The sequence below is a fragment of the Globicephala melas genome, chromosome 2 (assembly GCF_963455315.2).
Source record: "Globicephala melas chromosome 2, mGloMel1.2, whole genome shotgun sequence".
NCBI lineage: Eukaryota > Metazoa > Chordata > Mammalia > Artiodactyla > Delphinidae > Globicephala > Globicephala melas.
Window position 1 is genome coordinate 4,991,202 of NC_083315.2, and position 12,728 is coordinate 5,003,929.

At 40.0% G+C, this 12,728-nt stretch overlaps 1 protein-coding gene across 1 annotated transcript in view; it reads left to right on the forward strand.

Annotated features, from left to right (window-relative positions):
- The window catches only part of ST8SIA6 (ST8 alpha-N-acetyl-neuraminide alpha-2,8-sialyltransferase 6), a 135,793-nt gene extending 124,501 nt beyond the window's left edge, over window positions 1–11,292 (forward strand). The window contains exons 5-8 of the mRNA XM_030832384.2: window positions 3,018–3,162; window positions 7,010–7,122; window positions 9,525–9,617; window positions 10,824–11,292. Of these exons, the coding sequence (XP_030688244.2) occupies window positions 3,018–3,162; window positions 7,010–7,122; window positions 9,525–9,617; window positions 10,824–11,292 (820 nt within the window). The remainder of the gene's footprint in view (window positions 1–3,017; window positions 3,163–7,009; window positions 7,123–9,524; window positions 9,618–10,823) is intronic.
- The last annotated feature ends 1,436 nt before the right edge of the window (window positions 11,293–12,728 follow it).

Genomic DNA, 12,728 nt, shown 5'->3' on the forward strand with positions numbered 1-12,728 from the left:
TATCTGGTGGGGTTGGTAATATTCTGTATCTTCACAGGGGATTGGGTTACAGGGGTATATGCACTTCTCAAAACTCATTGAATGCACTTGGGGTTTTATTGTATGTAAATTCTACCGCAAAATACAAAATAGTGATAAACATGCTGAAGTATTTAGGGGTGAGGTGTACTGACACCTGTCGTTTATGTTGAATTGCAATAACTATAACAACAAAAATGGATTGATGGATTAATACACAACAAGGCAAATATAGTAAAAACTTACTTGTAGAGTCTAGCTGGTCATTATTCAAATGCTCTTGTCCAATTCTTTCAACTTTCCTGAGGGTTTGAAAATTTTATAATATAATAATTGAAAATAATTTCAGAAAAAAACAATTTTTAAAAAAAATTTTGGCCACGCTGCACAGCTTGCAGCATCTCAGTTCCCTCCCCAGGGACTGAAGCCGGGGCCACAGCAGTGAAAGCGCCGAATCCGACCCACTAGACCACCAGGGAACTCCCAGAAAGAAAACTGTTTAAAAACCCACAAACGGTACTTTGCTTAGTGGTTTTTTTTTTTTAATAATTGCATTTTTAAATTTTTATTTATTTATTTTTGGCTGCGTTGGGTCTTCGTTGCTCGCACGGGCTTTCTCTAGTTGCGGCGAGCGGGGGCTGCTCTTCATTGCGGTGCGCGGGCTTCTCATTGCGGTGGCTTCTCTTGTTGAGGAGCACGATCTCTAGGTGCACGGGCTTCAGTAGTTGTGGTGCACGGGCTCAGTAGCTGTGGCTCACGGGCTCTAGAGCGCAGGCTCAGTAGTTGTGGTGCACAGGCTTAGTTGCTCCGTGGCATGTGGCATCTTCCTGGACCAGGGCTTGAACCTGTGTCCCCTGCATTGGCAGCCAGATTCTAAACCCCTGCACCACCAGGGAAGCCCTGCTTAGTGGTTTTTTTGTGTGATGCAATATTCTTTCAAGCACCAAATATCCTTAGAGAAATTAAGTTACTTGTAAAAGGTAAATGAGAATCTATTCCATTGCCTTTCTCAACATGCTGCATAAAAGAGACATTTAAAATTATAAACACATAAGGATTTCTGAGTTTGCAATATGTCACATGAATTGTTATGAAGTTAAATTTATAATTTCAAATACTTAGTATCATGTTTTTGACTACACATCATTTCATTTTCAATTTGTTCTTTTGTTGGTCTGGTCTCCATGAGCTATTAGAAATGGTAGGTTCTGAAATACAAAGAGAAATAATAAGCAGGTGATAGAATTCAAGTAAGAATGTACTATTTTAATAATATCAGCTAACTGATATGAAGTAATTTGAAAATCTTGATTTTTAGGGTACAAATATCACAGCACTGACTTTTCATACCCTGAGAATTACTGGCATTCACGGAGACTGGAATATAATTCAAAATGACTATGACAGCCTAGAGCATTGTATTCTTTCAAAAGAACCAAATTCAGTAGGAACATGTATAAAAGTACACCCTTCAGGACCAAAAACCAATAAAAAAAAATATGCGATGGGAAAGGACCAGTTAGGAATTCAGGGTATCAGTACTGACCACAGTCAGCTCTGTCTGCTGAAAAGTCACTGTTCCTTGTGCTATGGTAGGATCCAACTTTAATATATATTTTTAAGTAAAATGGAGAAATTAGTAAAGGTTTAAAGATGAACAAGGTGATCTTAATGAAAAAACTGGTCTCATGGAGAAAATCTGAGAGAAGAGGAAATTCTCTAAATGCTTCAAAATTGAAAAGGTTCAAGTTGTGCTTGATGATTACCGCTTTCAATTACATGAAGTGTTTTTTATGGAGAGATTCTATGAAAAACTAACCAGGGAGGTGGATTTAACTGAAGAGAGTTCAGTTGTGCAAATCAAAGAGTCTCTTGACTTCCAGGTTGATTAAACTGTGGAATAATTATCAAGAGACGCTATGGAGTCTACACCCCCGGAGAATTACATAAGCAAAATATAAATTCTGAGTGGTTCTGAATTCACCTGCCAGAGGTTGGGGGCAAATTCCAACAACCCCTGGCAGGACCTTTCTGGGTCTGCATTCTGACAATAAGGTTTCACTCCATAGGAATAGTTTGGAAATAGAGTTCAGTACTAAATTACATTTTTCTGGGCTTTCTGTAAAGAATGGCAACTTGAAATTCACGTCATTTAAAAATTCGGTCCTTAAAGTACAGCAGTGTAGTTGTCGTTAGCAGTACTGTATTGCATACTTGAAATTTGCTAAGAGGGTAAATCTCAATTCTTACTATAAAAAGAAGAAGAAAAAGGAAAAAGATAACTATGCGAGGTGATGGACATGTTGATTAGCGTGGTTATGGTGATGATTGCACAGGATGTATGCATATTAAACCATGAACATAAACAATTTGTGAATTTTTTTTTTGCCCGCACCACGAGGCTTATGGGATCTTAGTTCCCCGACCAGGGATAGAACCCCAGACCCCCTGTTAGGAAGCGCAGAGTCCTAACCACTGGACCGCCAGGGAATTCCCCATACGTATTTGTGAATTATACCTCAGTGAAGCTCAAAAAAAATCACTGTATTGAATGATGCTTCTTTTCATTGAACTTGTCTCATAATAAATGATTACATATTTTGGTGATGATTTGTGACACTGGTCTTAATTTAGCTTCTGTACTGTTTAATAAAATAATTAGAAGGTATTCTGCCATTTTCTCTGTTGTTACAACATTATCATGAGAAAGAAGTCTTTGTATTTAAACCATTATATAATCAGTATTTCCTATGGGTGACTCGGTCCCTACCTGAGTGTAAGTACGTTAATGTTCTTTGCTATTTAGTCCTACCACAGCACTCTTGCACCATCCAGGGACAGTTAGAATGGAATGAGATAAAAATGTCATCTTTGCGAATGAGGTATCTTCTCTCTGAAAGTCAGTATGGCAAAATCCTCTTCTGCGTTTTCCATCGTCGTCTCTATTTTGGGTTTCTTAATCTTATTCCTTGACTCACTTTTATCCTTATGCTTTGCAGAGTGGAACTTGCTTCGTGTTGTGATGCCGTTCAAAACTTCATTGTTTCTCAAAATAACACTCCCGTCGGGACTAACGTGAGTTACGAGGTGGAAAGTAAAAGCAAAATCCAAATCAGAGAGAACATTTTTGATATGTTGCCAGTGGTGAGTGAGAATTTCTTGTGGTTTGTGTCAACATTTAAGGTGAATGTTGGCTCAGATTAAGATATAAGAATGGGGGCTTCCCTGGTGGCGCAGTGGTTGAGAATCCGCCTGCCGATGCAGGGGACACGGGTTCGTGCCGTACGGGAAGATCCCACATGCCGCGGAGCGGCTGGGCCCGTGAGCCATGGCCGTTGAGCCTGCGCGTCCGGAGCCTGTGCTCCGCAACGGGAGAGGCCACAACAGTAAGAGGCCCGCGTACCGCAAAAAAAAAAAAAAAAGATATAAGAATGGAGCAGTTAATTCATTAAAATGCCACACTCTGTTGCGTTGTGTAAGATACGTATGGCAGTCCAAGGCAGTTTTGAATACTTGTGGCTCTGCGGGGAATGGTATTTATATCTTAAATGATAAGCTCTTCCAGCCCATGAGTCTTCATGACTCATTCTTGAATGAGATGAGGTACTTGGGCTTTCTGCATAGTAATTACCAGGGCTTGGGAAGATGCCCATTTTTCACCTGCAATAAGACTCCTCCAGTTGTCAGTTTCCATGACTAAATCAATTCCTTCACAAAGAACTGTAGGTTTATGTGACTAGTCTTTGGGAAGTAAATACATAAGAATTTGCGGTCCGTAAACATAACCTCCACAAGACAGGGATTTTTATCTACTGTGTTCTTATGTATCCCAGGCTCCTAGGGCGTTCCCCAGTGCACAGATGCATTCATTACATATTCGTTATTTAAACTAATGAGTAATGATACTGTATCATTACACTATAAATCCAAACTTGGGGGGAATTTTTCTCCTGAAAATATCCCACTGCTGATGAACTACACTCTCAGGCATCTTTTTTTTTTTTTTTTTTTGGTGGTACGTGGGCCTCTCACTGCTGTGGCCTCTCCCGTTGCGGAGCACAGGCTCCGGACGCGCAGGCTCAGCGGCCATGGCTCACGGGCCCAGCCGCTCCGCGGCATGTGGGATCTTCCCGGACCGGGGCACGAACCCACGTCCCCTGCATCGGCAGGCGGACTCTCAACCACTGCGCCACCAGGGAAGCCCTCAGGCATCTTTTTATGATTTGATGAAAAGCAGTTAGGCCAAGTCAGTGGTCAAAACGGGATCGCTTTATATATGCTGTTTACCAACTGTAGACTATTCAGTTCTTACAATTATTTCCATTTTGCTGGACCTTTGACTTGTTTCAACTATTTTATTGTCATGTACGTTGTTCCAATTTTTTTTTTAATATTACAATTCAAAGGAAGTATAATTTTCTGGGAATGAACGAAAAATCAATACACAATGTTAGAGAAAAAATATTGCAGATTTTCCGGAAGGGAACGGGGACCAAAAAAATAACTCCTACGGCATTCTGAAAATCCCCTCGTGATGCACCGAAATTACCAATAGCTGAAAAGATAACAACTAAAGAATATTTCTGTCCCTTATCAGGGAAGACCTTCCACAGAGAGCGACTCTTTCACTCTTGCCATTGTTGCTAGTGTTGTCCTTGCCTTAGGCTGGTCAGAACAGAGGAGCTGCAGGTATTTTTTTGCTTCTGATTTGGCCCCTTGAAAAGAATAACTTAGCAGCATAGGCTTGTTAATTCTGGATGCAATTAGCAACAGCATCCACTTTCCAAATTAATACTGACTTTTTAAAACTAGGGGGAGGAAATTCCGAAGTTAATACAGTAACAGCTGCAAAGCGAGGTCACTTTTCTGTGTTTCTTCAACATCCCCTTCCACAGACACAGCATCCGAGGTTGCTTCCCACACCCCAACCCTGCTTTGTTCTGTGGGGCACACAGCGAGCAGATCGCAATAGATGCTTTGGGTGAAATGGTGTGAAGTCACTTACTCCGAAGGTTTGCTTAGTTACTTGAAAGGAAAACAACGAAGCTGGTTTTCAACCCGAGTTAGCAACAAGCAGGCAGTTAAGTGGCCCAGATTTGCGTTTTCTTAGGAGCCTTATTTTAAGGAACGTTGAAATTGTCATTTATTTGAACTCTTACTGAACGTAAGATAGCAAAGCATATGGACTTTTTCCTTTAGTTGACCAAGAAACCAGAGAAAAACGTTCGTTATTTTGAGTGCTTAATTGGAGATACGTTCCCCTCAGTAATCTTTTCTACTGTACCATAAAGAGCCTATTTGCATTCTGCCCTGTTTGTAAAATTCAGAATTTACTGTCGTATCGGTTAGTAAACACGGTCTGAAAATATCTTGCGCTAGGAGTTCAGTGATTTGAAGTAGCCCAGGGTCTGTGGGAACCATTCATTAAAGAGCCAGACACTCTGCTGGGGTCACATCTGTGCAGGGAAATAAGGCACATCCTTCAGTTAACCTTTCACCCCTTGAATGACAGACAGCACCTGTATAATGTGTTGTGGTTAAGACCATGGACTCTGAACCAGACTGCCTGGGTTTGAATCCCAGCTCTGCTGCTTTCTAGCCCTTCCTTAAACTCATGCCTCCGTTTTCCCATCTGTAAAATGCTCGCAAAGTTGTTGGATGGATTCCATGTGTTAACAAGTTACGACTCGGGAAAGTGCTTCTCGCACCAGCAGCGCAACATGAGTTTTCATTTTCATGGACAAACGCAGACGTGCTGGAAGAGTTCTCGTCACTCGTTTGGCATCTCCCAGTGCAGATTCAGGAGCACGCGGGAGTCAGGGTGATTCAGGATCTGTTGCGCAGCTCAGAACCACGCTGGTCCTGGGGCGTTGCCAGTGGGGCTGGTACACTGGGCAGGAGGGTTCCCTGATTCGTAACAGTGTAAATATCCCCATCGTGGCGATTGTAATTTACCAGTGGTTTCACAATCGGCTCACGAAATTCCTGAATATTTACCAGTTGGTGCCCATAAGCTGGTACAGCTGGGTTCCAACGTGGTGCTGGGGGTTGCACCCAGGTGGCCATTGGGCCAGTCGTCACCCATCAAAAAGCAGTGGTCCTCTAGGCGAGGTCTGCAGTAGAAGACAGGGGAAATGAAAAGTAGTAAACATGCTCTCTGCCCCTGAGGACCTACACTCACGTTCTGGAGACAAAGCAGGTGAATCAGGACCTCATCATCGCGGAACTCTGAGCTGACACCCTTGCTGCTGGTGAAGGTCACATCCTTACTTCCGGAAAAGTGACCAGCAAAGGCAAAGTACACTATCAAATTGAAAAGTTATGTTTCAGACCGCGGAGGATTTGGTAAAAGTGGGAAGTCTTTTGGGATCGGCCAGTTGGGTCCTTGGAGGAAACAAAAATGATTCCGGCCTTAGAAATGAATTTGAAACAAATCAGCACAGAGTTGCTGGGCCTCCCTGGAGCACCGTGGCTGACCATGTACAGAGGCCGCAGGCACAAATCTGTCCTCACTGAGCCTGAAGGTCCACCTACTTAAGAAGCACAGAGAACTTTCACTAAATTATCTATTAATTTTATGGCCAAGAATAGAGAATTGAATGCTACCTTGGAATTGCTTTCTTTTCTATTTTTGGCTGGAAATGGTCCTGTTAGTCCGAAAGGCCCATGTGGGATTTTCTCATCCTCAATTTATTTACTTAATTATGTGATGTAAAATACGTTAAAGTACATTTTAAGAACAAGTGTATTATATTTTGTATTATTACATTATGTTTATCTATGATATGCTATATATTCCTCTCGAGAAATGAAACAGGTTTACAGGATTTTTTTATGATGTCGTAAGTTGATTAACATGCTGTGGTATTGCTTCTTGTTCTTTTTCTTTCCTTAGCATGTGTAAAGATTAAGCTACTTGAATTAAGCTGATGATGTTTATGGTTCTAAAACTAAAGCTATTTTATGACAGTTTTTCCCTTTCTCCTGATAGACTCAGCCTTTTGTGGGGTACCCTTACAATCAGTGTGCGGTGGTTGGAAATGGGGGGATTCTGAATCAGTCTCTCTGCGGAGCCGAAATCGATAAATCCGACTTTGTTTTTAGGTAAGCTCTGTCGAATTGGTTTCTTTGACATCCAAGATCAGCTGGATATTTTAAATGAATAAGCTAAAGATACTCTGTGTAAATTTTGACCTTTGAACTCTGTTGCTTAAGCCTGCAATTTATCTAGTGTGTTTCCAAAAGTGTTAAATGGATCATGAGTTCCTCTGAATGTCGCTATGGTCACTTAACTTTCCAGAAACCCTGCATGAGATCATAGTCAAAGAGGGTCTTCACTGCAGGACTTGTCAGAGCCTTCAGTATATTAAGGATACTTTTTTTTTTCTTAAACAGAGCATTTCAAGAACACTTTGTTCTCAGGTAATACTTGTGAAAATGCTGACTTAGATATTGTATAGCCACACAACATTGATGTTTATTTAGGTTTCTGGCCTGAAATTTTTAAAAAATGTGCAGCTTCTAAATTCTGATCTTTTAAAATGTTTATATCTCAATACAAGCTAGCTTGCCAAAACAGAAACAAAAGTAGTTTCTCTGTGTGTCTGAACTAATAACACAAGCCACAGAGCATCTCCACTTTCAGAATATGATGGAAAGAGGATTCATCCCTGTGAGGGTGGATTTCAATTGAAATGCACCTTTTTATAAAGTCAGTTGAAATCCGTTTCTTCCTATTTCAGGAGCACAAATTGCATACATCAGAGGAGATCCTTTGAGCTTTATTGATTTAATGCTGCCCATGAAAAAGAAACATGTTTCTGAATCAGTAGCTCCCCCTCACTTTAATCTCATTTAGAATTTTATGCTGAAGATAATAACAGAACAACAGACCTGGCAGTCCAACCATTATTGAATGTGTTCGTCATGGTGAATGTGAAAATGGCCAATACCTGCATGATTTAGCCATTTTGTTAAAGTACTCAGTATGGAAAAACCATAAGGAAGATAAATAATTCTTCTCGTAATAGACATTTTTATAGACTGAAAATTCCCAAAACATCTGGGGTGAATATTATTCCTAAACATCCATTTTACTTTATAGCAGATATAAGAAATACAAGTTTAAGTTTAACAAGCAGGGGAAAAAACCCAAAAAACTCAACAGCTACTTAATTTATAACTCTAAAATAAATGCGTATATTTCTAGATTCTGCATTTGTTGATGCAGCCATTTTTCTGAATATAGAGTTCCTTTTGAAGTTAGCCTTCCAAACTGAAAGGTCAAATTGGGGCTGTACATAGTTGGTGTCATTAAAATTTATTTAATTTTTAAGCCTATGTCTGTTTTGGTTGTACATGTTTCATAGTTTATAAAACCATCTGGAAGCTGATTCTCTTTTTTTTTTTTCCTTTCAGAAGATTGGGAGCTGTCAGTTAAGTGTGTAAGGAGCAAAAATAGGGGCTGAGTGGCTTTACTGTACTGTGTATGCAATACCCAATATTTCCTCTAGGGGTCTCCAGTGATACCATGTTGGAAAGCATCTCTGAGTCTTCAAAAGAATATGAGACTGTTCTAGAAAGTAGATTTGTTACAGGAGGCCCACTAATGAAGACATTTCTGTGGCCTCTTATCTAAATTAATATTTATTTTTCCCAAGGTGCCCTATTTGTTTTCTGATGTATCTTTTTTTATCAGTGAGAGAAGTACATGTTTCATTTATCCATATATTTCATAGAGCATGGAATAGAACATTTCAACCTCATCTTACAGAACACATCAAGTTTAAACAGCCTTCCTCAGAGATGCTCCCTTTGTATGTATAGCTTTAAAGAAATGGTCTACTTGAAATTCTGAAATGATACTTTCTCTTTTCTGTGTGACAAGAATACACTTACTCAGAATTACAATTCTTAATTTGTTTTCCAATTTAAAAACAAAATAGTGCTCAAAAGAGGATGAGAACATCAATATGAAAACATCATTGTAAGAACGTTAAGGCTTTGTTTATTAACAGCTTAATTTGGTGGAAAAACAGTCCATATGGGAATCAGGAAATTTTGATTTTTTTTATATAGTCTTTGCTTCTGGCAGACATTATAACCTTAGTCGCAGTGCCTCAATTTTTTAAAATCTGTAAATTGGTGATATGCCTCTGTGGGAATCTAATTAATATAAATAATAATTTTAATAAAAGGATCATGAACTCTTCAAAAGCTAGGCAAGGTGTAATTGTCATTTCTAGTTTTGTTACTTATAAAGGTCTTACATAGTACTGAAAGCATTTATCAAATTCATTTATTTTATCCAGTGTTGAAATGCCAGCTAAGAGTTCAGTACTTATTGTTTTTCGATGGAAATCAGATGAATTCTGAGGGTCCTCTTAACAACAATAATTTTCTCCAATAAAATGAGAATGATCACATGTATATGTGTGGATGTATGTGGATGTACATTTTTTTTTCACAAGTTATATTTTGAGAATAGTTTTCCTTCCAAATTTCAGGTGTAACCTCCCCCCAACCACAGGAAATGTTACCAATGATGTTGGCACTAAAACCAACCTGGTGACTCTAAATCCCAGTATCATAAGACTAAGGTAAGTACCTCAAATTACATAACTGTTCAAGAACATTTTTCTCATTATTTAACCTGTTTCTTAGTCTGAGCACTAATCTTGTTGCTGAGACTGACTTCTGATACAGCTGGAATGGCTTTTTAGGAAAATATATAAGAATATTTGGTAATTTAGGTTGTGGCTCAGAAGAGGTATGTCCAGTTGTACTTCTAATGTCATAAGCTGAATGTTGCTAATCCAATGAGAACTTTTTAATAGTGAAGTTCCTTTTTTAGATTTCCTTTCAGAATTTTAGTGTTACTCTTGTCTCGATAGCGCTTTCTTGAAAAAACGTAGTCTATTTAGAAGCTTCAGAGAGTAATAACCCTTAGGAGAACCTGGCAAAATCCAGTTTTCATTTCGGGCAGTTTATTACTAAAAAATAATTCGTGTATTTTATTTTCCACAATGTAACTACTACAAAATGTTGGCTGTTTAATAAAAATCCTACATATAGGTTTATTCAACTATTTTCATCCGAAGTGACTAATAATTGTTATTAGTAGAATACACCCCTCAAATAGTTCTAGTATGGCTTAAGAGAATATAAAATATTGTACCTGTCTCCCCAAGGCTTATTTTCTAAACACACGCAGTCATGCACACCAGTATATTTACTGAGGTATTATTTAAATTAAACACATAGAGCTCTCACAATCCATGGAGGAAATTTAAGATGTGTGTGTGTGTGTGTGTGTGTGTGTGTGTTTATGCATATAGATACTTTAGACTTTCTAAAGGAAACTTATTTTATAATAACATGTATATACAAATGTACAGCTGAATGCATTTTTTTAATGTACAGATATTTTAAGAGTGTGTTATGTTTGAGAAAACATTTCAGCATTATACATTTGGAAGGTAATTCGTCATTAAAAAGCAACCTTAGGAAAAAAGGACTGAGTTGGAAGATAATATAAAAAATGTATGTCCAGTAAGGGTATTGCCCCATAAGAAGGTAGGAATGAGAGCCTAGATATGCCAAGAAAGAGAAATGAAGACCTCACCCCTGATGTTTACAAGATGCTTCCTTAACATGAGTTTGTTCTGAGTCTGCAGTTTGTCTCTTTTATATACAGTGATATAAATGGTTCTATTTTTTGGCCAGTGGTGAATTCAGCCTCATGTTACCAAAACTGCTCCTTTGATGATTACTGTTAAAATCATGATGTTTTAAAACTTTGGCAGATATGGGAACTTAAAGGAAAAGAAAGCAATATTTCTGGAGGACGTTGCAACCTATGGAGATGCATTCGTCCTTCTGCCAGCATTTTCCTTCAGGGCCAACACGGCGGCCTCTTTTAAGGTGTACTACACACTGAAGGAGTCTAAAGCAAGACAAAGAGTCTTATTTTTCCATCCCAAGTACCTGAAAAACCTTGCCCTCTTCTGGAGGACTAAGGGTGTGACCGAGTATCGCCTGTCCTCCGGCTTGATGATCACAAGCGTGGCAGTTGAACTGTGCGAGAACGTGAAACTCTATGGATTCTGGCCCTTCTCTAAAACTGGAGAGAACACACCTGTCAGCCATCACTACTACGACAACAGGTTACCTAAGCGCGGTTTCCATGAGATGCCCAAGGAGTATAGACAAATTCTCCAGCTTCACGTGAAAGGAATCCTCAGATTACAATTTAGCAGATGTGAAATAGCCTAAACCAGATGTCTTTAAACAGGAATCATGTTCACACAGTGCAGTAGGTGAGTGTCAGTGTTCCAAACACCGAAAGAGGGGGTTGTAGGGAGTCGTAGGAAGGGTCCCGGAATTTGGTTGGATCAAAGCTCTGGCACTAGGTTTGCAATCTCAGCAACTCATTTCATTGTTCTGATCTTCAGTCCTCTTCCTGTAAAATGGGGACCATGATCTCTAACTCATATTAGGAGAATCTGATAATCTGTGAAAACTTTCCGCAAGTATTTAGCCTGAGGTAGGGACTCCATAAATGTCTCCTCGCTGATATTTTTAACAGCCGTTTTCACCTTCACCAGACATAATAAAAAGGCAGGCTGTCTTGAAGCCTCTTTCTGAAGAGAACAGCTGAACTGCCAGTATCCACTGGAATTCTTTCTCTGTCAGGAGCCTCTATTATCCGTAATATCGTTCCCACCTTGCTTCCTGTCTTAAAGAGGACATATAAGAAAACTGTGTAATTGAACAAGAAACCCGTGGTTATGCAGGAATGAACGCCTTACGCCTCTAATTACATTCACTTGTGTCTTGAGCTGTGCTGGTGTCGTGGTTGGATTTAGGCCAATCCTTTTCCTCCTTTATCTACACTTAAAAATCACTCTTTAATATACGTATTAACTTCCTGTCTCACTCTTAAGCCTTTTCCTCTCCCACTGACAGGATTTACTTCAAGGGCAGGAATAGTTACAATTCTACTTACCTGTTGTCTGTGGCGGTCACTCATACAATTTACTTTGCTAAGGTTGTTGAACAGCTGCTTCATGCTAGACCCTTTCCCAGGCTCTGCGAGAGGGATATAAAAATGACTAAGTCCTGGGGACTTCCCTGGCGGTCCAGTGGTTAAGACTCCGTGCTGCCACTGCAGTGGGCCACGGGTTCGATCCCTGCTCGGGGACCTAAGATCCCACAAACCGTGCGGCGCAGACAAAAAGAAAAAAAAAAAAGACTAACTCGTGCAGGAATAAACAGATGTGCGTGCTGTGAACAATGAAAGGGTGTGCTCAGTATTCTCACAAAAGCTATGGGGAACAGAGGCAGGAATCATTCAGTCGATTTCAGTGGAGTCTGTTTCAGAGAAGAGCTGGTTTCTGAATTAAGCCTAGAAAGGGAGTAAGGCTTTACCAAATGAAGAAGATTCTAGGTAGAGGGAATATGATGGGGAGAAGGCTGTCCCCTTGATTCTTTTTTTTGGCTGCGTTGGGTCTTCATTGCTGTGCACGGGCTTTCTCTAGTTACGGCGAACGGGGGCTGCTCTTCATTGCGGTGCGTGGGCTTCTCGTTGCGGAGCACGGGCTCCAGGCGTGAGGGCTTCAGTAGTTGTGGCACCTGGGCTCAGTAGTTGTGGCTCACGGGCTCTAGAGGTCAGGCTCAGTAGTTGTGGCACACGGGCTTAGTTGCTCCGC